This window comes from Prunus avium, chromosome 6 (genome assembly GCF_965620075.1).
Source record: "Prunus avium chromosome 6, drPruAviu1.hap1.1, whole genome shotgun sequence".
In the NCBI taxonomy this organism is placed as follows: Eukaryota; Viridiplantae; Streptophyta; class Magnoliopsida; order Rosales; family Rosaceae; genus Prunus; species Prunus avium.
Window position 1 is genome coordinate 4,648,592 of NC_142289.1, and position 26,061 is coordinate 4,674,652.

Here is a 26,061-nt window from a genome sequence, read left to right on the forward strand (position 1 = left end):
CCGAATGTGTGGGGTGTTTGTGGGGTCCCCAAATATCACAATGTATTAAATGAAAAGGAAATTTAGAAGAAATAATACTAGATGGAAAAGGAAAACGAGTCTGTTTTGCTAAGGGACAAATGTCACAATTATTGTCAAATGATGGATGAATAGAGGAAACAGACTTAGACATTAGGCGCAAACAAGCAGGAGAGGGATGGCCAAGGCGGTGGTGCCAAATGGTACTGGAAGCGGTGGTGTGACAGACAGCGGAGGACTTGCGAACTGGTGACATGAAGTAGAGGCCACCACTTTGCTTACCCCATCCAATCATCTTCCCCGTAGCCAAGTCCTGCAAAACACAAAAATCAGGAAACAAGATCACACAGCAATGCAAAGACTGAGTGATTTTACTGGCAGATAAAAGATTTAAGCGAAAGGAAGGCACATGAAGAACATCTTTTAAAATAATATCTTTATTAAAAAGTATCGTGCCAGTAGAATCAATGGGGATGGAAGAACCAGTAGGTAAATGAACAGAAGGTATGGTAGAAGGATGTGATTGAACAAATAATGAGGAGTCTGAAGTAATATGGTCTGTAGCACCACTATCTAAAATCCAACAGTCCGAAAAAATTGAATGAACAGAGGGATGGTTATACAGACCTGCTGCATTTGCATATGCATCAATATTACCCTTAGGCAAGTGAGCCATATTGGCCATGGCAGTGGTCAACTGATTATATTGCTCGGTGGAAAGTCCCGGAAGAATGGCCTGAAAAGGATGGCTGTCAGAGGTGTTGATGGACCCATGGGAAGATAAAATAGGAGTGGAGCCGAGAGGATTGTAGCCATTGGTGGACTGGGACCCAGCGACATTTGCTGCTGCATTTGCTGTTGCATGGATGGCATGGAAAGCATGGTGTGAGGGCTGGTCCATGTGTTGTCCTTGTCTATGATTATTGCCTTGGTTTGGCTGGCGAGCTTTGGACTTGAAATTGGGGTCATGGCGTGGGTGTCCAGGTGGGTATCCATGGAGTTTAGGACATGTCTCAATTTTATGCGTGTCCTTCTTGCAATATCTACAAAATAATCCCTCACTGTTGGAATTAGAGGAAGAATGAGAAAACGAGTTACCGGAAAATTTGTTGTTGGAATTCTTGAAATTTCGGACAGCCGCTGCTACTGAAAAATTTTCAGTAATTGAACTGTTTCCAATTTCTCGTTGTTTCTCCTCTTGAGTAACAAGATTGTATGCTTCCCGCACATTCGGAAGAGACTTCATAAGGAGGAGTTGTCCTCGGACAGCATTATAGGAGTCATTAAGTCCCATGAGAAACTGCATTAACCGATCTTGCTCCTTTTGTTTTTCTATGGCTTGGACTTCTGTGTGTTTACTAGTTGGAGGAGGACGGTAAACTGAAAGCTCATCCCAATAAGATTTTAATTTAGTGAAGTAAGCAGCGACGGTAGATGTACCTTGCGTATGTGAAGCAATTGCCTTCTGGATTTGATAGATTCTGGGTGCGTTACCTTGAGCGAAACGCTCACGGAAATCTTCCCACACTTCGTGGGCTGTTGATGCAAAGACAACGCTAGATGCAAGATCGGGTGCTACAGAATGCGCGAGCCATGAAAGAATCATATTGTTACAACGCTCCCACAACTCATATTCATCGGGCTGCTTGGTTGATGATGGAGCCTCGAATTTTCCATTGATGAAGCCAAGTTTGTTTTTGGCAGAGAGAGCCATCTGTACAGATCGACTCCAAGTAGCATAGTTTTCACCGTTGAGCAATTCGGTGACTAATGATTGATTGGGATTTTCTCCATGATGAATGTAATAGCGACTGTTGGTATCTGAAGAGGTTGAAGAATTTGGAGTTCCCATGGAGATGTTGAAAAGATGAAATTTTGATTAATGGGTTGTATGACGGCTTATGGAGGATGAGAAGTTTCAAGAGCTAGGGTTGCTCTGATACCATATTAAGTTTAGAGAGACAAAGAATATGGGAAAGTATATGATATTCCTTGAATGAATATTTACAGCAATACATAGCCATTATATGGCGATAAGGGAGAGCTATTACAGGAAAGAAATAATGCACAATATTCCTATGCTATAATTAGGGAATATACAACTAATCAATGGGATTTTGTCTAACACTTTGTACTTATCAACTACTCCATTTTCATTGAACTTTGTTTTGTAGACCCACTAGACACCAATGGTCTTTTGTCCTTTGGGAAGATCTATCAATTCCCACATTTTATTTATCTCAATTGCTTTGATCTCCTCAGCCATGGCTGCTTTCTGCCATTTTGATTCTTGGACAACGTCTTAGAATGGCACAGGATCACAGTCTGAAAATAAGGTAAAGTGACTGTGGGAGCAAAAATTAAGGCCCAAGTAACAAGTCACTTCCCATGAACCCCAAATTTGAGGAAGTGGAGGGAATCAAATAACATGATATCAGCTACCATAGAATATGGAGATAAATATGGGATATGGGACTTGGAGTCTAAGGGTTCAGTGCCTATAAAATGCCAATTAATTTCCCAGCGTAAGGGAAGAGAGGTGTGATTGATTCTACTGCAGTATTCATGAACGAACACTGACTTAAGCGTCGGAGTGTTTTCTTGCAGGTACCCCCCTCCTCACTCAATGGTGACAATCGAAGATGGTGTCCGGCTTCTCAACATAGAATACAAGATTACTTGTTGGAGGACCCGAAATTTCATGCTCCAACAATGACTGCGTTCTTCATCAGAATCATAATTAATTCCACTGACCTCAAAATCTAGCATCCACGCATGCCTTTTCCTTGCACGTGACGGTCGTGGACTAGATGGTTGCGCCTCATTTGGTTCAGCTACTGGAAAGGATTGAACTTGCAATGCAATCCCTGAAGTCCCAAAATTAGAGGATTGCAGTGGCTCTGCAATCCCTGAAGAGTCTTCTTCTTCATCAAAGCTTACTGGAATTTCCTTGTGTCCTGCGGCACTTTTAGTCCAATCCCACACACCTTCTTCATCAAACACCACATCTTGGCTGATGATGATCTCCTTTGTGACAGGATTTATCAACTTACAGGCCTTTGAGTGCTCACTAACCCCAAGAAATACACGTTTCTCACATTTGCCATCCAACTTCTTCCTCTTCTTATCTGGGACATAAGCATAGGCTATGCAGCCAAAGATTTTAAAGTGATCCACTACTGTTTTACGTCCCTTTCATGCTTCCTCATGTGTCATATTCTTGACAACTAGTGTGGGCATCGATTCAACACGTGGATGCTCCAATTCACCGCCTCTGGCCAGAATATTGTAGGAATATTTTTCTTGGCCAACATGCAGTGAACCATGTTTAGAATTGTGCGATTCTTCCTCTCACATACACCATTTTGTTGTGGTGTGTATGCTACAGTGAGCTGTCATCGAATACCATTGAGATCACAAAAGTAAGCAAATTCTTGTGAGTTAAACTCTCCACCACGATCTGTTCGAAGCATTTTAATAGGTTTGCCCACGTCATGCTCAACAAGAGTTTTGAAGCTTTTGAATGTTGAAAATGCTTCTGTTTTTTCCTGCAAGAAATATACCCACTTCTTCCGACTATAATCATCAATAAATGTTATGAAATACCTATTTTTTTCCATTCGATGCAGGATTTATGGGACCACATATATCAGAATGAACCAACAGTGAAATATGCAATTCATCAATTGACATTGTTTCAATGTCGTTTGCTTCCTCAAATGCACAAATAATATAGTTAAACTTTGGCGACATTGAATGCAAAAAAATTTCAATGATTGTGACATTATCCATCTTGTCACCATGAAGCCGCATCTTATTTGCAATTGTCATCGTCTTCGAGAAGTATTCATCAACAGAATCTTCTGGTTTCATGTGAAGAGTTTCAAAATCTCTCCGAAGTGCTTGAAGTTGTGCACGCTTCACCTTGGTGGTGTTTGAAAAAATGGCTCACCTAAGGATACAAGTGTGTTTTGGCGCTGAAAGGATGATTTTGAATCTGTCTAAAAGCGACCGGTCGCAGGACATTTGCGACCGGTCGTTTTGAAGCAGATTCGAAGTCTGGAGCAATATCAACGAGCGACCGGTCGCTAGTTCTTTGCGACCGGTCGCAGGAAGCACAAGCGACCGGTCGCATGGCTTTTACGACCGGTCGTTTAGAAGCAGATTCAAAGTCTGGAGAGAAAACCTCTGGCGACCGGTCGTTCCAGTCGTGCTGTGACGTTTCCTTACGTGTTTTCAACTGTGTTTTCGACGGCTATCGCTTTCCACAGGATTTCAGAGGCTTAGTGGGTCACTTCTGAGTTAAATGAACGTTGACTACCTGCTGGATAGTTGGGAGAGCACTCATGGCTAATTGGTTATCTTATTTCAAAGAGATCACTCTCCATTTTCTGGTATAAATGGGAGGTGGCTAAGTGGAATATCATTTACCTACTTGATCTGACATTTAGTCTAAGTTATTGACTAAAGGAGGAACGTGGAGGACAAAGATGGTGCCTTATCTTATGTCCATTGGCTTGTGTAGGAAATGGGGTGAAGTAAGATAACACAAGAGGAGAAAGCATGTTGAATATAGGTAGTGGTAGAAGCTGGAAAGTTATGAGTTTCTGGTGAGAGCTTTGTTCAGAAAAACCAAGGGGAGAGCAAGAGAGTTCTCTAAGTGTATCAAGGTGTTGAGCAAGGGTGTGAGAGAAACAGATTGTGAGGGTAGTGTTCTAAGGGGGTTTCCTTTGTAAACCAAAGTTGTAACCTATCTTCATTAGTGAAATTTCTCAAGGTGATCATCAAAGAGGATGTAGGCAATTTGCTGAACCTCTATAAACACTTGTGTCATTTGTGCTTGGTTAATTTCTGTGTGTGTGTGTAAGATTCATCCATCATTGAGTTCTTTGTCTAAAGTCCATCAACAACAAGATCTTTAAGCGCAGTGAGTTAGTCATTAATTCACAACAGGTGGAACCTTGATACTTTTTCTTCATAGACTCTTATATCTGCTTGGAAGTGTCATTTTGGAGAATAGTCTCCAAAATGATCGATCAATTGCTTGGAACAAATAGTTTTTCACTTTGAGATCATTCAATTTTTGTTCATTAAGCCTCTTCTGTTGCGCTTCTGTCAACAACCCTCCCTCTGCTGGTTCTGCAATTCCAATTTCAATGAGACTCCAATATTCTTTGGATCTCAGAAAATTCTCCATTAACATGCTCCAATGATCATAATGACCATCGAAGCGAGGTATAGCTGGTTGCACGTAGTTCTCTTGAACCTTATCGGATGCCATCAATCCTTGCTGGTGCAAATCAAGAAAGCTGCTACTTTTTGGAGAATTTTAAGTCAAGCCCAGTAGGGGCTCTGATACCAGATGTTGATAATTTAGGAAACACAAATGACAAGAGATAGAGAGCTTTTGTTGAACTGAAGTAAATTCTCATTGACTGAAACATAGCTTAAATAACACGTACAAAATAACTGACTCAAATAATAAAGGAACAACTAAACATCCCACTACTACCAATACTAATAGACTTATCCCACAACTAGAACACCCTTATTGAATAGGTAGAACCCAACTGATTTCCTAAAACATAGGAACCAACATTTATTGAATTACAAATAACATAAATAATTTCTAACAGGGTAGGTGTTCCATGGTAGAGAAAAGGAGGAAGGGGAGGAAGGGGAAGAGGGAAGGGGAAATTGAGTAAGGGGTTGTGAAGATGAAAGGGGGAATGGATTTCAAGTTGGGTGGTCAGAGCCACCGGTGGTGCACATGGGATGGGGGAAGGTGAGATTTGTTTTATAATGATTTTTTCATTTTTAAAATACTCTTGAAAATAGAAAGACTGAAATACTCTTTAAAATGGATGGAAAATTAGATGGTGTTAAAGTCAGATGACAAATCATGAATTTTGAAAAATTAAGATGACATTTCTCATAAATTTTTCTTTAAGGCAACAAATTGAAACTAAGGTATAAGTTCAGGTGACATTTTTACAAAAATTCCTCCTTTTTTTTTTTTTATAATGAATTTATAGTCTTCACTGTTGGAGACATGTCGCAACATGCAAAACTCAGTGTTTTGTTCCAGCATTATACTAATGATTCAATATAGTTCTATAAACAATCATTCCGCGTAAAATTCCTTCTAATAAATCCAAGATGAGTCTATAATTCCAGCTAATCTCATATTCCCATTGAGATGTTCCCCACACGGACACGGCTAATCTAATCCCAAGCTTCTAATGATCAGGCCGTAACATTTTTATTAATTTTTTCAAAAGATTAATTATATAATCATTCCTCGATGCTTGCTCCCTCTAATCCCATTATTATTCCCTTGCATGATTTTGGTGCATCGATCCACCCACAAAGTCGGGGTCAAAACCCTAGGCCCCAACTCAGAAGCACAAATCAATTTCGCATGCTCAAAGCCTATAGATCTTGCCAATCCCAAGCAAATGTGGACATGCAGGAAGACAAAATATACCCTCCAGTATTGTAGTCTAGCAAATTGCCTATCTTGATTCTTTCTACTCATTGGATGCAACATGAGCTGCCAACGAGCGATCCATTAAACTTGCTGTACACATGTGGGAACAAAATTTGGACATTAGAATCCTCTTCCCGATTGGATGTTTCTATTTATATATATGTCTAAAAATTGCTATCCAGAATCTATACTATATATATGCTGGACCTGGAATTGGTAACATTTTCATTTCATTTTTATATTTGATCAATCCGTGGTTAATGATGCAAGTTTTACACATAATTTTTTTTTGGCTTAGACCTACACTGTTGATCGCCCGACAGCTAACATTTGAAACTCGATGGGCAATCGAGGGTTTGACCCATTATAACTTGTTTATCTCGCCCGGCCTGATAAGAAAACCAATGTGATAGTACATTGATCAGCAGCATATATATGTAACATCAGAGGAGAAGATTTGAACGCTAGTTCATTGATAGTTTCGTGGCACTAGACCCATATAAGGGAATAGCTAGGAGCCAGAACAGAGAAAGAAAGGGGAGGGTAGAAGGTGCAACAAAGATACAATATGTATATCAATTTACATCAATCTTGCTCACTGCTTTGGCTCCAGTTCTGAATAGCTTGCAAGACTGCTTCTTTCACCACGTGAGCATCTATACTATCCGCTTGCCCCTGGTTCTGCAAAATCAACAAACAAAAATAATTATAGGGGCATGAAGAAGCATAAATTCACGCAAAGTTAAAATGTGTCACAAGAAAGCATGCCAATAGCAATATAATATAATTGATTAAGTTATAAGTTATATAAAAACCATGAAAATACAAAATTGGATTGAAGAGAGGTACAATTATGATGCCAATCACTCATTATATTGTGTCAGTGTATTCGCCATAAGCAAAACAAAGGTGTGGTTAAGACAATATGTTTGTACGATTCACACGTGATGTTAATTTGTACAACAATATAATGTACAAAAACATGACCCATATATATATGCATGTCTATACATGCTGCACGCAAACAATTTATTCCCAATGTGTAAGTACAGAGGAGCCAGAATGAAAGAAATTAAATATATGATATAAGTAATCTCTTACTTCTCCTCCGACTGCTTCTAGTTGGAAGGTGTCTGAACAAGAAACCCTAGCATCAAGAACATCGAGGCCCAGCTCCTCAAAGGCTTCGAGAATAGAGACGAGCAAACCCGGGGAGTTCTTGTCCGACAACACATTAATAAGGAAACCCCTTTCTAAGGTTTCCACTGTAACCTGCTGGAAATTAGAACAAGAACATTCAAATCATGAATTCATGTACATACGATCGTGTGGTGTCCCAAAGAAATTAAATTAAAAAAATCAGTTAGTATCCACTACGTACCGCTGGTGATGGATTTGGGGCAGTCGAAGTTCCAACGCCTTGCCTGAGTGTGTCCACTTTTTGCTTCAACTCCTTGATATAGTTGGATGCATCAACAATAATTGAAGCTTTGTTCAGCTGCCAAATCACAAAAACATCAACAAATGATGAATATTTTACATAAAAGATATGGAACATGAGATCCAAGTAGAAGAATCAGCTAGCTAGGTTTGACTTTTCTAATTACTATAAAAATTTGGATATCGTAAGCCTATAGCTAAAGGAAGTGTTTGATTATGTGGAGTCAATTACAGCATTGGAATTGGTGGCAGCCCGAAGTTGTTGCAATTGATGATAAAGAACTGCTTTCTTTCGGTCGCTGGAACTCATGCTTCTTCACACACCCTCTTCTTTGTTGCTCTACTTTTCTATTTCTTCTTGTTTCTTGTCTCTCTTGTCCTAGCCTCTCCTACTTCTTACTACGGAGGGCTTTTAAAGAGGGGATGTTTACATGTGTGTGCCTCTACATTCTCCCACCAAGAAGTTGAACTGGTATATTTACTTAATTGACCCTTGCTTATTCAATTATCAACAACAATTAATTAGGAATGTTTAACTGGATTCATAATACGGTACATTGTTGTTTTCTTCCCCGTTGATATGTTAACATACATTGTTGTTTTTATATTTTTCTTGGGTGGAAGTTGGGATTAATGATTAGGTTAATAGGATATAGTATTAGAAAGAAGGATCATGCATGTGTATGCAATGTGATAGATCGAAGTAAGAACTAGAGAAGGAAACAATTAGCTAGAGAGAAACATGTATTATGTTTGATATTTCTTATTGGAAAGGAGAATTGTCTTAATAAGGCAATGCTTCATTAGTAATAATTATGAACACAACTTAGTTATATTTTTGGACTATATTAATTAATCTCTCGTTCAGGAGAAATTATAGAGTGATACTGTATCACCGCGTCAGATATTGATACTCCCACTCAAAACCATCTTAGAGAGTGATAGATTGATATAAGACACACACATACATATACACACTGAGTTATCAACTTTTGTCATCAGCTCTTTGTTGGATTATACACAACACAAAAGTTTGCAAGTAAAATTTGTTATTTGTCGGCTAATAATTAATCAAGGGCAATATGTATATCACCACAAGAATACTAGAAGAAATTAAGCACTGTTGAATTTAAGAAAGAAATTTAAGATAATATTTGCAATTCAAACAGAAAAATATATGCCATCTTATAGAGTGACAGAATGATATTATATGTTTACTTGCTCGCCATCGAAACAAGGGGTTTAAGTTTTCCATAGAAATTTGTAAATCTATGGACTGCGGGAGGGACAGATGACATAGATTAATTTGAATCAAGTAATCCAGTTGCAGTGGCACTGGTTTAGTTATCAAGTGAGTAATTAAAGTAATAGAAATTGGAGTGACGTAGCTAGTGGAGAGGAGAGAGAGAGAGAGGGAGAGAGCAAAGGACAAAGACTGCGATAGAGAGAGAGAGAGAGAGAGAGAGAGAGAGAGAGAGAAGAGAAGAGAGTCCCGTGAGGGGAAGAGTTTTGGAGGGATTGACAGCTAAACAACCTTTGACGCTTCCTTCGCAGCTTCCGATGCCTCTCTCCCTCTCCCTACTTCTCATCACGTGCAGATTCCCTTCCTCCTCTACGCGTTTAATCACTGTGTGTTTTAGATTAGAGCTTAAACTCAAACTTAATCACACCTTAATTATATTCTAATTAGAGCCTAAAACCCTTTTTGCATTGCACGTGTGATGCATGCACTCTCTTTGTTTATTTATCAAGAGATTCCACTTCAATCATTCAAACAGTGCCAATTAGTTTCCACTGCAGCAAATTAAAGCAATCCATATCAGGGTTTATCTGATATAACCCTAAATCCCAAGAAGTTCATATATAGCAAAGCTAAGTTAAGGCTATTGGTTTCAATTAAATTCGTTGCTCCAATATTTTCTGATCCAATTTGCTCACAAACAAGTGATCAAGTACCCAACCAGCTATTCACATGTGTGCTTCTTTAATCATCACAACACAACAATTTAATCTACCAAGAACCTGCAGCATCATACACTCTGCAGCTCATCCTTGTCTCTTTACCCTTTTTTCAATTTTTATGTTTCTTAGGGTTTTAACAATCTAGAGCTAAGATAGCTAGGATTTCTCTGCACTAAATCATTTTATACATAATTATTTAATCATACAAATATTTGATTTGATTTTATATTATTAATTGTGACAATCTTAGGAGATGGACCCATCAAATACTGCATCATGTAAAGAGCTTTGTTTGAAGAATAATCGGCATGCAGCACATGCTCGACTCCCTTGACTTATGTAATGATTAAGTGCTATGCTTGCAGTGAACTTGATGCACAGAAATTTGTTGTTTTCTGCATAGAAATTCCAATTCTCATTCTACAACTGGATAAAAGTGACACATAATTGGACAGCATTGGTCTTGGAAATTCCACAGCGGGTCTTCAATCTCGTGTCAATTGAGCCTGACTTAAAGCTTATCAAACCAAATCATGCATAAACTTACAAAATTGTCAGCCAATTAATTTAAACAATGGATGCATCGAGAGAAGCTAAAATGAAACAAGATAAAAATTAAATTAATATTTTATGGGATGCATCACTATACAGTATTGTGGGGAAGAAGAGAAAACACGCATCTTCAGGATACTGCTTGCCTCTTTTCTTGTAAGGAGCTACTCCTCTTTTCTGCGAATTACAATTTGATACTTATACAAAAATAATTCATCAAAAACACAAAAAGGGTTCAACAACTTGAACCTAGCTTGTTAATATATATATATACATTACCAATCAATATTTCATATTTACTTTATGCCCAACAGGGATGTCTTAATTATATGGAACTTAATTTTCAGCCACATACTAATGATTTTGTTAAACAGCAGACAAGTGGGAATTTTGTGATGACTTGTGAGAATCCAGTTTACCATTTGATTGTTCTAAACACATGTTGACAGGACACCTAATTAATATTGAATTTATAGCAGATCAAGATACATATATGTACATATTTATGCAAGAAGGCTTCAACTGTGAACAAACCACCTGCAGCTTTTTGGCATACAACAAGCTGACATCTCCATATACCTGGAAGACTGCGTACATCTTATCCATAGTCAACAATATAAGAGTATAAATGCAAATTCTATGGTGCCATGCTGAATTGAGAACATTATTGGTAGGTTAAATTAGTTTTTACATGACATGAATGGTGAGAAGAGTACATTTTAAGAAGCATGATTGGATGTCCTATCAGACAATACACATATTAATACAAACAGTGCTAAATTTGGAAACGTGGCTCGTGAACAAACCCTATTTTTTTCTGGACAAACTTTTCCTGCAAATTGAGATTCCAATCTCTTGGACAAGTTAGGTGGCTAGCTGTTAGTGATCAATTAGAAAGCTTCAAAAATAAATTAACTCTATACACTGATAGCCCATTAACAACAAACTTAATGTTTTTTCATGGATTTTGCAGACCAAAGTTTCTTAGAGTTGCATCCACGGGGTGATTGAATTTGGATTCTCAAGCATAGATATACGAAGGAAAAACATATATATATATATCTGTGTGTGTGTGTGTGTGTTACTTCCACAAATAATCATACCAGAAGGCCTAGTCAAAAGTTTGATTTGTATTCAAGAATCAAGACCTTGTCCTAATTACTTAAATCATCATTTGTTACCAGCTTCTTGCATGTTTGTATTGTGAGAGCTAGTACTAGCTACTAGCTTAGTTTGAAGCTCACACTACACCATGCATGCAAAGCAGTAACCTTCTTCAGTATTCTTTTTTCAATTAGAGTCGGCCATACCAAATCAAATTAATTAATAATATCATGAGGCAAGTAGCTCCTAGAATCGGCCTTAAACTGTTTTACACTATCGATTATCATTAATTGAATATTATTTCTATCATATTTGCTTACTAACTCTCTAATATAAGTGGCTTCCACTAAATATATGTGGAACTCACTTCTAATTGAGACATAATTATAACAATATGACCCCGTAAATATGATACAAATAACAACAACCCTATAATATATATGTGTATAAGCTTGAGGCATGCACTGGGGACCAGGAAGACATATATGCATCCCACATATACTTCTGTTGTGATGTGAAACTTAGCGACTTTGAGTTCACGGGCTAGGTTCTAGTTAGGAACCAGATCACCATTTCAAATATATTATAAAACTAGTTGTGTAGCTAGACAGAGAAATTTCGATAGGCACAAAATGTACTCCAATGAATTCTAGAACTCGTGGAGCTAGCTAGAGCATATTTTACTAGGCAATTTTTGTCCCTTTTCCTCACATGTGGGATCGCCTGCAACGTTTCACACATATGAGAACAAAGCTAATGCATTATAACACCCAGATAAAGCATTCCCTAGCCTAGCTATCATGGACTTTTCTAAGACAAATTAATTCTTGACTTGGGGCCATGGACAGCTAGCTCAGATGTTTGATTCCCCCACAAAATAGGAGCCAAGCCAATACCAATGTCTCTCCTTGAGTTAAAGGAAAGCTAATGGCAACTAATCGAGACATGACATCGCAATGTATGATTGAGTAGCAAACTAAAATGGTTTAGAGAAACCATGCATGAACTGTATAAGGTACATTTCTTTTCAAAACCTAATGATGGTTCTTGACGCTGAGGTTTTAACTAATGGGGTCTTCTATCCCATCCATCACTAATCCCATACCATTAAGAAATTAAATGAACTAGGGTTGGGCATTTTAAACCATAAAACGGTCAAATTTTCCGAATTAGACAAATTGGTATGGTTTGATCTAATTTTTATTTTTTTAGTAATAAACCAGACTAAACCGATTGTTCGTTTAAGGATCGTATATATATCTTCCCCCCTTTTTTTATTTTTTGAGTCATGGTGATGAATTGTAGAAAGGTACCCTATTCTCAATTTCCTCATCCTCAAATCAAACCGGAGGATAGACGGATTAGTTAAACATATGGACAAACAGTGCCTTATATATATTATTATATCCTATCCGGTCCCATCCGATGTAGGTTGTACTTCCTAAGTTTGGCTTATTTTAATTTAATTTTACAAGCCGTGGCAAATCGGCTAATTGTCACTCGGAATATATCAATTGATTAGAAAAAGAAATACCCTTGTTTGATTAAACTTTTTTAACTTTTTGGAACTTCTGATTCTGATGGCTATGTCAATGCTAGTGAAACATTTTCTTTGGGTTAAACATAATCTTCATTAGACAAAAAAGATGAAACAAAAGAAGAAAAAAAACTAATAAAAAGGGGCAAATAAATTGGGATTGATGGGAATTCTAAAGAAACCAGAGAAACCAAAGGAAAACAGAAGAATAGTTTTACTGAATAATCCTTGTTATTCAAAAGATAAAAGTTGCAACTGGATCAACGAAAACAAAGCAGCCCAATTATAAAGTTACAATAAGATGAAACTGCTATAATGAGAAGTTCGCTCATACCCATCCGATTAATGAAATAAGTTCAACAATTTCATTATATAATGAAATGCATGGAGAGAGCTTCTATGGCCACCCAGAAATGTTATTTGAACACCCCATCCCACAATTTTATCAGACTACTCAGATTAAAAAACATCTAACCACTGAAAAAGATAAAACAAAAAAAACAAAAAAAAGTAAAAAAATAGAGAAAAAAAAAAAGAGATAGGGTAAATTTGGTTTTAAAATTCACGACTTGTTTAGTGGGTCTAATTGGACTACACTTCACTAATTGAATTGAACTGGACATGGCCTTACCCAAATCAAAGTCAGGACTCTGCACCCAACCTCTCTGACGTGGGTTTCCAACGACAAAGACGAAGACGAGGGCGAGGGCGAGGGCCAACGTCTATGCTCTTCCGCTTCCATTTTGCCTTCGCCTTCTTCTCTTCTTCTCTCTTGAACGATCCATGCTAGGACCAGACCTAGGTAATAGATAGAAAACTGAGCAAGTAGAGAAAAAGATAAAGGAATTTAAACTTTCATTTCATAGCTGCCTCCAAAATGGTAGGTCAGTATCCTTAAATACAGTAAAAATGGGCAACCTTTGTTGTATTAATAATTGGCACAAATCAATACGCTAATCATCCAATTAAAAATACCTGCAAGTGCACAAATATATTATAGTGTAGATTTGTAAATACAGGATCGTTCCCACGAGGAATTAGAGGCTTATACAAATATCTAGTTTGAGTACGTAAAGAACACTTATTTAACACAATACAAAGGTAAAATACAAATCAGATACTAGAAATGAGTAAAGAAAAATAAAATAAATGAAACAAAACCATAAACCAAAGGTAAACACAATCAGCACTTTGTATCACTTATGTATCACTATGTTATCACCACTGTATCACCGAGGTATCACCAGTTTGGCAGAGAGGAATTTTTCAGGACAACAATTTCCCCCGTTTTCCAACTTCGACCTCTGTTCCATTTTTTACCTGTAACTTTGCAACCGTTAATCCAAATTTTATGTTCTTTATATGGTTGGATTCAGCATAAAAAACTAAAAAATATAGGGCAAACCCAATGTCAAAAACAGTTACAAAGTGTGAAAAATCCAGTGGAAAGAACACTCAAGATTTCAAACAACACACACAAACAAAGGGGGAGAGGGGGTTTGATTCAAGTGACCTAATTCTAATGCTTAAATGTAACCAAACTCTAATTTTAACAAGATTAACAAATGTGATTATCAAAGTTTAACTTAATATGGTGACAAACACTAGGGTTTTCGGAATCCACCCTAAACAATGCTACTTATGTTTATGGATACTCAAGTTATGAATTCTAAATACATTGATAAAGATGTTCGCAATCAAGATCGGGTTTAGTGGCTCAAGACACATTGATTCTCACTAAGATAAGTAAAGTGCGTGCTTAGTGCTACAATACCTGTGTTTCCTACACAATCAATCTAGGTGTGTTTAGTACTTCGATTTAATCATATAAAGAGACTCATTAAGTTTGAAGAGAATATAAACATCACAAGAACCCTAATAGTATGGTGTTTACATTAGACATTCAAGAAACCAATTCACATGATGCTCACTTAGAAAGGATTCAATCATTTGTTGCTAATTAGAAATTATGTTCTTGGGTATCTTACACAACTTCTCAACTTTAGCTAGATGCATACAACCTAAGGTGATCAATCAAAGGAAGCAAACACATAGCATATGATTAATTTAGTGAAAAGGAATTCATCAACAACATCTAGAAATCCAATAACTCAAGCATCAAAACAATAGAGTAATCATGTTTAGGGCTTCAACCTAAGCCCTAGTTATGGTGTTTAGTTCCGTATGCTTATTACAAGCACAAATTCAAAATAGGCTAAATTGTAGCAATGGTCCTTGGACTAAGACCAAACTTTACTTTTTGTCCCTCATATTGCTAAATTGTTACGGTGGTACTTTAATTATGCCTCCACTTTTAGAAATCATCCTTTACATCATCTTAGTCAACTTTTCCATTAAAAATGATGACATGGTATGGACAAGTCCTACTTTGCATGGGCAAAAATGTCTTTTCACACAAAAAAATTTAAAAATAAATCTCATCTCTCTCTCTCTCCCGACCTCCATCCCACTTTCTTACCCCCCCCCCCCCCTCCCCAACCTAGAACAACACCATCTTACAAATCTTATACTAAGATTTTAGTATTCAGCGGGGATCAAGGCAGGAGAAATTAAAGTGCAGGTGGAGGAGAACAACAACGTTTTGGTGCTGAGCGGGGAGTGAAGGAGGGAGAAAGAGATCGAGGAGAGTGGGGTGAAATACGTGAGGATGGAGAGGAGGATTGTTGCTGGCTAGGGTGGGGGGCGCTGGGTTCTGGGTTCATGGGGGCGGGTGGTGGTCATGGGGAATGGGGGGAGAAGAAATCAATGGGGAAGAGAGAGAGTTTTATTTTTATTTTTTATAAATAAATATTTTAATCAATTTAAAATTAATGAAAAGACAAATATGCCCTCATTTTTAACGGAAAAGTTGACTAAGATGACGGGAAGGATGATTTCTGAAAGTAGAGGCATAATTAAAGTACTACCGTAACAATTTAGTAATATGAGGGACGAAAAGTAAAGTTTGGTCTTAATCCAGGGATCATTGCTACAATTGTGCCTTCAAAATATAACTAGAAAGAGTTTACAGATTTTGTGAAGGTGCAAGCACAAAAGCCTTCAATGGTGGAAGAGTTCTTCTCCTCCTTCGTAGCCTCCTTGCTCTCCTCTCTCTCTCTCTCTCTCTCTCCACCTTTTACCTAAAGTCTTTGGCACATGCTCCATTTGTCTTCACTTTCATAATTTCATTTTGGTTTTAATACATAAAGAGAGATTCTAATTTATTACCAATTTGAAAACAAATCTCTACAATGTCAATAATATCACCAAGAGATGTGGTAACAATTAGAAGGAGATGATACCAAGTAAGGGTAAAAGTTGACCCAAAACAGACTTCCAGAGTTAGGTCCAATGTTGGATCGGTTGGGGAGGTTATACTTGTTCAATGGAACTAAATTTCAGATATGTTGTAGTCAACACCCATTGGAATAGGTTTCATGAAAAACTTTACCACATCTGAGCATGATAATCCAAAGTCAAGAAGTTAAACTACGAAAATGAGCAAAAATAGAATTTACATTCAATAATGCACTTTTAGCTCACATTCATACCAATCAATGTAAAATCTATGAAAAACACAAAAATGATGTAAAATGCTATACAATATCAAGAACTAACTCAAAATATTGGGTGAATAACATGATAAATCATGTGTAAAAATGAACCCAACACCTTGCCCTAATCATTAGGTCACTCATGGGAGTGAGCACACCCAATGAATTCCTAACAATTGCAAACAATTGCAAGGAATAATAGAAAAGGAATTACAAGATTATTTTGTGGCTAACGGTTTGAAAAGAATAAGAACAACCTCCAGCTTAGCTTATGGACTATATGAGAAGTGGCCCAATACATAGTGGATCTAACAAGCTCTCCCCCTTAAAATAAGGCTTGTCCTCAGGGCTTAAACGATGGAAATAGGGCCAAAATGTCATCAATTGGTTCCCAAGTAGTATCATCGGCATGAAGACCAGCACATTTAATTAACCATTTGGTGATTGGACAAGCACCGGCAAATTTGAACTTGACATGGCTTGTGAAGTTTGGATACTACAATTATATCCCTAAGCTACAGAACTTGCAAGTTCATTCTTTGTCCCATATGTTCAAGTATGACGTTAACCCAAAAAACCACTAAATTTTTTGTAAGTATCATTGTACGAATGATTTCAAATGGATGTGAAGAATGCATTTTTGCATAGAGAACTAGAATAAGAGGTTTACATGAGCTTGTTGCCTAGTCATTCTAAAAAAAAACAAGAAAGAATAGTCTGTAAATTGCACAAGGCTATCTACGGACTTGAGCAATCCCCACGAGCTTGGTATGCCAAATTAAGTTCAATTCTTGAAAGTATAGATTTCAAGAGAAGTAATGCATATTCATCTTTGTTTGTTAAATATGGGCCTACTGGAAGATTGGTGGTACTTATATATGTTGATGATCTCATTGTTACAGGCAGCAACATGGGAGTGATTCATAAACTGAAGCCCTTTCTTCACAAGAAGTTTGCTATTAAGGATTTAGGGTCCTTAAAATATTTTTTGCGTATTAATTGAAATTGCCTCCTCAAGCAAGGGTTTATTTCTTAATCAATGCAAGTATGTGATGGATCTTCTTCAAGGAACTGGAATGCTAGAAACCAAACCAGTTATTACCCCAATTGACTGCAAGGCCAAACTTGGTCTAGATGGAGAATTGTTGGTAGATGCTAGTTATTATCTGAGGCTGGTTGGGAGGCTTATTTATCTTACTATCACTCGTCCTAATATCTCTCATACAGTAAGCTTAATAAGCCAATTCATGCATTCTTCTCGATCAACTCACCTACAGACAATCAAACGGATTATTCGTTACCTAAAGGGTTCCATTGATCGTGGTGTCTTGATAAGGAAAAAAGGAAATAGTTAAATTATAGGGCACTCATATGCTGATTGGGCAGGGTGCCAAGTTGACTGAAAATCCACCACGAGATATTGTACCTTCATTGGAGGAAATTTGGTAACATAGAATAGCAAGAAACAAAGTGTTATTGCTCGTTCAAATACTGAAACCGAATATAGAGGTATGGCTGCTGTCTCTTGCGAATTAATTTGGCTCCAAGGACTTCTCAATGATTTGGGCTTTAAAGATCCACATCCCATGACTCTCTTTTGCGATAATCAGGCTGCAACTCACATCGCTTCCCATCCCATGTTATTTGAACACCCCACTCCCCACTCTTTTTTCCGCTAGACATCTATTTTCCTTCATCCAGAATACCCCAGGCATTTTAGTAAACTGCGAAAGAATAATTATTTATCATTTACCATAATATAAATCTACAAAAAAGATGGAGCGTTCTTTCCTATGATGAAGTACTTGTAAATCTCGGTTTGTTACTTGTGATTGGGCAATGTCTTTTCTCCAACATAATGCAACTATTTGAGTCTAATCCTTGAGAAATTGCCTAACCCAGAAAACAAAGAACAAACCAAAAATTGGTTTTACCTGTTGAATTGCAAATTCTAGTGTTTGAACAAAATCACATTGTTTCTCTTATGAACATTTCAAAAACAACCAAAACCGTGTTTTCCTTCCTAACTAACTTGAATTTGGAAAAGACAAAAATAAAAAAATAAAAAAAATTGTATCATGGCCTTGAAATCTGACTGACAAGAAAACCTGGAAACAAATACAGTCAATTGTTATGGCCATTAGGCAATGTGTGTTTTCTTCTCTTCTTTATCAAGTAGTAGCCAAGGCCTCCAAAAACCAGAAGAATAATCAACCCATCAACCACTCCCACCAGGACCAAAACCCACCTTTTCAAATTGGACTTTCCATGGCCCCCATGAGTTCCTTTTCGAACCTTAACCATGTAGCTCAATCCACTTCCCCTTTCAACCTGTTTAACCCCAATTACCATTCCATAAAGAAAGCACTCTTCTACTTCCATGCCTCCTTTTGCAGTTGAATATAATGCAGATGTACAATTACAGTCTTCTAAGCACAAATTAGCACATGCTTCTTTGCTCACGTTAACTATTTTAGGAGCACCCCTCAAAACACTACCAACACCCTTTAATTCAAGCATCTCTGCTTTAGTCTTGCCATTGCCACAAAACCCACCTGAAATTCCTTGACTGCAATCAGAATTACCACTTCTACTGGTCTCATTTTCAGCTATCAAAACTTGAATGCATGAACAAGCACTGGTCAAGGTGCAAATCCCATAAGGCTTACAAGCCAATGGAAGATCACATGTGGTGTTGAGTGCTTGAAAAGCAGCATCAAATTTAGCAATGCTGGGTGAGTAAAAATATAGCTTCAAATTTCCTGTTCTGTTCCCCAATGCTAAGAACCTCATGGGCTGACCAAACTGAACTGTTTGATGATCAGATGGATGAATCTGCGCAATTTTCTTTTGTTTATCATTGAATAACTCTAAACCCTTTGGACCCAATTGAACATAAGCGATGTTTCTGTTCTTGGTAGGCTTAAATTCCCAATAGGAATAGTTCCACTTACCAGAATTCAAGTAGAGAGCAATCCTGCTTTGTTCAATTTCAAGTGAGTAGTATGAAGTGGAGTTGGTTGGAAATGAAGTCAACCTAGAAGCCACACTTAGTCTCTGACCCCGAAGCATTACATCAGTTGGAAAATTAAAACTCTGCCACTTGATATTGCCCAACCCATCTACCAGAACTAAATTGCCTGTCCTTAATATCTGTAACCTCTGCATCAAAATGACCAAAAAAACAACCAAAAAAAAAATTCAACATTGATCACACATATTTTATTACACATATTGTATAATAAATAAATAAAATAACATAAATTTCTCAGGTTTTTTTTTCTCTTTTTGGCTATAGCTTTACCTGCACACCTTGTCCAGAAGTCCCAGTTCTCCATCCAACTCTGTCTTTTAGACCCTTCAACCTCAAATCTCCATCTAGGGTGAGTTGAAGGACGCATATATTTGAAGTATAAAACTTTGAGTAATGACCAGAATTCCAAACCTTGACATCTCCAAGAAAGACTTCCAAGGAGCATGAGTATTTGTCATTCACAGCTTCAACACTCAATGCAGTTTTAAAAGTTGGTGTGATTTCATTCGTCTCCATCAAAAAAGCTCTCCCAATGAATCCCAAACTGTATTCAATAGGCACTGCCACAGTGAGCTGGTACCCAAGAGAGATATCTGTTTTGGAATGGCCATAAGTGAAGAAAAGAGAGAGAGAAATGAACAAATAGAGCTGCATGTGTGAATTTGCAGTCTCAAATTTCGCTTAGCAAGGCATTGAGATTTCCGTTTTCTTTTCTTTTCTGGCAAGAATTGAGAAGAGAGGCAGAGAAGGACAAAAGGTAGGTATGAAATGCGCAGCTTTGCTAAAAGGGTTTGAGCTTTCATTTTGCTTTGTTTAATGTCTGCAAATGTGGGGAATTTAGTGGGGTTACTCATAGCACGCTGGAATGGCTTATGAATATTCTTGTTAAGGTATAATAAAAAGTGAAGGTATTAAAAGGTGATTCTCTACAGGCTGCCCACGTGAGGATGTTTTTTTTTTTGGTGAGTAGGGGGGGCAGGGCCCCAGCAGAAAAAACAAACTAACTAATATTACAACAGACCCAGCGGGTCTTAGAGGAACCCATCACATCATCAGCAAGGCAGGTGCCAATCCAGGCTGGAGCAGAGTCAAGAGGGCAGATGCCCAGATCACCATTGTAGCTCGCTTGGGCTAAGCAGTCAGCCACAGAATTCTGTTCACGGTAAACATGGTTGACTCCACAATTTCCAAGTTGTTCTGCAAACCTTCTGCAGTCTGAGAGCACTCCAGCAAGGGGATGAGAGCTAGGGGTCCCAGACCTATGGAAAAGCTGAATAGCAATAATTTCCACGTGAGGATGTTTTTGGTAAAGAGCATTAATTCACCAAATATTCTCCTAAATTTTTGTACTCTAATTTTTGGTAAATTTTTGTTAGATTGTGAACATTTGGGAAACTCCTAAATAAATAAATAAAGAATTTCAAAACTATAGGGATTCACATTTAAAAGAGTTGACTTTAGAAATCTATACAAGTTAAGGTGGTCTAACAAATTATAAAAGAAAATTTTGTTAAATATTGACAAATCTTTCTAAACCATTCAAATGCATAAGGGGGGAGAGAGGAATCGAATTTGAGTGTAAAAAATGCTTTACCACTGGCTTTACAAATAAATATGAACAAACAATCTGATTTATAGTGAAATAACTTAATATTTGTAAACGATTTTGCCTTGTATTATTGTGCAGTAAAAATGGCGTACAAGTGCAGCTTGTGCCTGCTTGTGGGACCCCCGCCCATCTAAATGCGTTGGGTGTTAAAGCATTAATCGAGTGCCATTCTCTCTAGTGGGCAGCAGCAGGGTCCTTTAAGATTGTGAGTGGCATCATGGAAAAAATGGAGCATGGTGCCACGTGTACACTCAGGGTGCGCTACACGTGTCAGACTATATCGTGCTGACATTGTTCTCGCGGCACAATGACGTGTGGGGTTTTGCAAAACTGATGGGCCGGCTGAGGTTGATTGAGTCCGCAACTAACCATATGTAATAGACTAAGTCCTTATGTTTTTATTGGGCTTTTGGTTAAGCCCATATATTTATGCTGGCTTAGGCTTTCGTATTTGAAAGTATGTCACGCCCGCTCGTGATTTTTCCTACGTATTTGCAGCACAGCAATAAGAATCGGATCCTACCCGATTACACTAGAGTAAAGTAACCGCCAAACGACCGAACCAAGAAACAGAGCATTGAATTCGAATCTCCCTCCCCAACGATTCATCACCGTCGTTCAATCTTCTTCGTTTTAGAATATTAATGGATCGAGCATGTGGCTCCTGCGCCGTTCGATATCGGGGCTGTTCCTTCTCCGCCAAGTACTTTCTCCACTGCCAGTGCCAGAGAAGAAGATGACTTGTAGAAACGATAGGCTTGCTGCGAGCTCTGGAGCACCAGCATCACCCGCCACCCCAAGTGGAAATTCTGTAATTCCTTACGATTCCGTGAGTATTTTGTTTTCTAATTTGGGTATAATTAGTATGACATTTTTATTATTTTTCTTTTCATTTATTTCCGTTTGTTTTTTATTTAATTTTTTGGTTTAAAAAGATGATTGATACATCCTGTAAGAAGCAAAGCGAGAAGAAGTTCACAAGCAATGTTGTTAAAATGTATAACAGGTGTCAAGCTGTGGGTCTTGGTCCAATATTTCTGCTGGTGTTAAGAGTGGAAAGCCCCATAACAGAAACGAAAATTGGCAGATGATAATGGTCGGAAGTTTTGAGATTTATTACAAGATTTCTTCTGTGTCATCTGGTATTAGATTAAGGCAACTTGTTCCCATGTCTGCATCAGGTCCTACTGATAAGGGAATATCAAATACTGCTTATATTCATTTCAATAAAAGGAAATATCAAATGGATTCAATATCAAAGCTAGTTAATATGGAGGATGCTGCTGCAAGTTCAAGTTCTGAGAATGTAACTAAGTTTCCACATGAGAGCCCTATGTCTGATTGCCGAAGCGAGATGGAGAAATATTGTTTGCCTACGGAGTTTGGGAATAAAAGAAAGCATTTCAGTGCAGTAAAGCCTCATTCTGAACCAAGAAATATGAAATATGGACATGCTTCCAAGAATTCAGATTGTTCCGAGGGTTTTCGTTCTAATGAACCTTTCGATATATGCTTGTTTGGAAGCAGAAGTTATGAACTTCAAGCTTCTTTGTATGCAAGAAATATGGAAAACCAGAATGAAGAAGATCACATGGTTGAATTTACAAATCCAGAAGCACTGAATTCCACCAATCTAATACTGAGGCCGGGGATGGTATTATTGAAACATTTTGTCACCCACACTGAACAGGTATTGCTTTCTTTCATTTTAAATCTTAGTTTAGCAAATTAGCAATTCTATTCAAGAGCATTAATCAGAAAATGATATGAAGTTTTGCAGACATGTATGCCTTTGATCAATAATATAGTATTAGTAATGTCTTTTGTTTTCTGAAATCAGAAAATGGCATTCGGATATGTATTAATGCCCATTATTAACTGACTCCTAAGTTGACATCTCAATTTTTTTTTGTCTCTGATGGTTATTCAGAGACAATGTCTGGGTTGATCTTTTGGTTGTTTCTGTTTTAAGGGGTAGTACATTTTTGGTTTGTGAATGAAGACTCATATTTCAGTTCTTGGAAAGTTTATTGTTTCGTATTCTTCGTAGTGCAAGCTTGTTTTTAATACCTCTGTACCATCTAAATTACAGGTTGAAATTGTGAAAAAGTGCAGGCAGCTTGGTCTAGGTCCGGGGGGCTTTTATCAGCCTGGTTACAAAGATGGAGCAAAACTTCGTCTGCAGATGATGTGCCTTGGCCGCGACTGGGATCCTGAGACGAGGAAATATGGCTCTAGACGAACAATCGATGGTACTCAGCCTCCTCGTATTCCTCATGAATTTAGTTTGTTGGTTAAAAGAGCAATTGAAGAGGCGCATGCCCATATTAAAGAGGAACTCAGAGGTAGCAGTGTGGAAGAGATACTCCCTTCAATTTCTCCTGATATATGCATTGCCAACTTTTATACAACCAGTGGACGACTTGGCCTCCATCAGGTATGTTTATGCATGTTAGTTAATGAGCATATTCATATATAACTTTGAGTCAATGCAGTTAATTTTGGTTAATCGCATTCATAATTACTCTATGTTGGTTTCAAAGATTCTGAATGTTTCTTAATAACAACAATAGCTGTTTGGTGCTGAAATGAAGTTTTTATTTTCAGGATCGCGATGAAAGCAGAAAGTCTCTCGGAGAAGGATTACCTGTGGTCTCCATTTCTATAGGTGATTCAGCAGACTTCCTCTATGGGGATCAGAGAGACATTGGAAAGGCAGAGAGTGTTGTTCTGAAATCAGGAGATGTGTTGATATTCGGAGGTCATTCCAGACATATATTTCATGGTGTGACATCCATCATACCAGACTCAGCTCCAGTGAATTTGTTGGAAGAAACTAAGCTTCGTCCTGGCCGTCTTAACCTTACCTTCAGACAGTATTAGAGACCGTTTGTTTTCTATCCGTACACATTGTTTAGTTTTCATTATCGAAAGATCACAATCCCAGTGGATGGAGTAATATATTTCTAATATTTCTAGCAGTTCATGTCCACCACAAGCTTTCTATAGAATCTTTTATTGAGCTATGCTTATAATCAACCCTAATCCAATTGTCGACTTTGTTTAGGTACTCCAAATGAACAAGTGTGGCCAGGTATAAACAAACTCATGAACTGGCCATGAATAACCCCAGTGGAGCCCTCAAAGTTTGTCCAAGGCTGTCCCCAATTTGGATGAGATGGGGTTGGATTTTTTGTTGGTATGTCAGTTTGATTTACTCAAAATGGTTGTTTGGTGCTTTGTTATTCTGCATTGGAAGTAATACCTGCTGTGAATTAAATGTTTACGCTTGCAGCAGCAAATGTTGCAAAATCAGCAAAGAAAGCCACCCTTACTTTTATTTGTTTTCCTCCAGCATTTTTGCACTTGTGTTAAATCTTATGATCCCTATTGCTTTTAGCCTAACATTATGGTACAGATTTTCTGTGTAAATATCTATTAATTTGAGCTTTGAATATTACTTTTAGGAATATTGGGATTCCAAAAATCCAATGCAAAAATAAATTATTCATTAGGTAAACGACGGTGAAAAATAAAAATACAGCTCCAATTATTTTCTTCATCATAGCTGCATCAACTCTCGTTTGATACAATTAACAATGGAGGCTGATCAACTGCATCCATCCTGTCCATATCTTTGCAGTTACTTGACATCAATCATCATTTTCGCTCCCTTAATACAGTTAGTTTTAGTTACAGCTACGAAGTAGATTGTGCCTTGCTAATTTGGGTACGATACTGTGAGTATTTTGTTTTCTAATTTGGGTATAATTAGTATGACATTTTTATTATTTTTCTTTTCATTTATTTCCGTCTGTTTTTTATTTAATTTTTTGGTTTAATATTCCAAATTAGAGGCTTGTTTTGTTCACTAGCAAGAAGAATTTTTTGGTTACGCAACGATACTGTGACTTGTACTTTGTTCACTGATATCAAATTAGAGGCTTCGATCATTCACGTAAACATCTGAGCATAAATTGTTTTGTTCTTGTTGTCTAAATTGTTGACGGTCTACTTTCTTACAGCATTTGTTAATGTGTTTTCCTACAAGGTCTTTTGGCTGTACAGCTGTTTGATTGGTGCATATGCATCAGAATTGTGCTGTTAGATAATACAATTATATCTCTTGGCTTTTAATAATCTTGAACATGTCAGAAATCTAGATAATCTGTGGGAGGGACTTGTAAATTAAAAATATCAAGCCACATATGCAAGGCATCTAATTGGAGCTGTCAAGATAAGATACTTTGTCCCAAAAACAATATGGACTTTGATCTGACATGGGTCCTCTGACTATTTTCTATCAATTATGCCATTCCAAATCCAGTACGTTTAATATGCTGACTGTATCATTGAGTCATTGGCTTGGCTTTGCATTGATACGTGGTTTTGAATAGATGAGTTTCTTTAGATGTTATATTCAAATTCACAGTCTGATAACATAACATGTTAGATTTTTTTAAACTCGAAAACATCACTTAGACACGTACCTTCTTTAAAAGACTGTTTGTCGAGGAAGATTGTTTGGAATTCAAGGGATGTCTATGGAGGTCTTTAATTTGTTGACACCTGTTTTAAAGTGACTTGGCCTCCATGATAGGGATGTGGAAATCCTACACAGATAACACGCAATGGTGGCATCTGATTAGCTTGGATGTCGAAATCCATTTTGTTATTGTAAATTTGTAATGATGACTTCAGGGTTACACAGTTTCATTTGCACTTGAGTCATTCTGCTTATAATTATCTGATTGAATGTTT

General features: G+C 37.5%; 4 protein-coding genes across 6 annotated transcripts; 1 reads left to right on the forward strand and 3 right to left on the reverse strand.

Moving 5' to 3' along the window:
* Positions 1-2,020, reverse strand: LOC148293515 (uncharacterized). The gene is made up of 2 exons (XM_088255773.1): positions 646-2,020; positions 1-331 (listed from the first exon to the last, which is right to left on the reverse strand). Exons 1-2 carry the CDS (start codon positions 1,868-1,870, stop codon positions 297-299), a joined length of 1,260 nt encoding a protein of 419 aa, XP_088111899.1. The 5' UTR covers positions 1,871-2,020; the 3' UTR covers positions 1-296.
* A 4,939-nt stretch (positions 2,021-6,959) lies between these two features.
* LOC110768396 (transcription factor bHLH93) lies at positions 6,960-8,354 on the reverse strand. 2 transcript variants are annotated; one of them, XM_021972126.2, is made up of 4 exons: positions 8,181-8,354; positions 7,890-8,006; positions 7,610-7,780; positions 6,960-7,189 (listed from the first exon to the last, which is right to left on the reverse strand). In XM_021972126.2, the coding sequence occupies exons 1-4, from the start codon at positions 8,256-8,258 to the stop codon at positions 7,094-7,096; spliced, it is 462 nt and encodes a 153-aa protein (XP_021827818.1). In that variant the 5' UTR covers positions 8,259-8,354; the 3' UTR covers positions 6,960-7,093. The 2 variants fall into 2 exon arrangements, with proteins under 2 accessions (XP_021827818.1, XP_021827817.1); XM_021972125.2 differs by having other exon boundaries at positions 7,610-7,783; positions 8,181-8,353.
* A 10,096-nt stretch (positions 8,355-18,450) lies between these two features.
* On the reverse strand, positions 18,451-20,579 carry LOC110768394 (D-mannose binding lectin protein with Apple-like carbohydrate-binding domain-containing protein). Its single transcript, XM_021972123.2, has 2 exons — positions 19,962-20,579; positions 18,451-19,819 (listed from the first exon to the last, which is right to left on the reverse strand). The coding sequence occupies exons 1-2, from the start codon at positions 20,343-20,345 to the stop codon at positions 18,782-18,784; spliced, it is 1,422 nt and encodes a 473-aa protein (XP_021827815.1). The 5' UTR covers positions 20,346-20,579; the 3' UTR covers positions 18,451-18,781.
* A 1,197-nt stretch (positions 20,580-21,776) lies between these two features.
* On the forward strand, positions 21,777-24,860 carry LOC110768379 (DNA N(6)-methyladenine demethylase ALKBH1D-like). 2 transcript variants are annotated; one of them, XM_021972105.2, is made up of 5 exons: positions 21,777-22,129; positions 22,307-22,990; positions 23,393-23,737; positions 23,908-24,188; positions 24,368-24,860. In XM_021972105.2, the coding sequence occupies exons 1-4, from the start codon at positions 21,956-21,958 to the stop codon at positions 24,181-24,183; spliced, it is 1,479 nt and encodes a 492-aa protein (XP_021827797.2). In that variant the 5' UTR covers positions 21,777-21,955; the 3' UTR covers positions 24,184-24,188; positions 24,368-24,860. The 2 variants fall into 2 exon arrangements, with proteins under 2 accessions (XP_021827797.2, XP_021827796.2); XM_021972104.2 differs by having other exon boundaries at positions 23,908-24,860.
* The last annotated feature ends 1,201 nt before the right edge of the window (positions 24,861-26,061 follow it).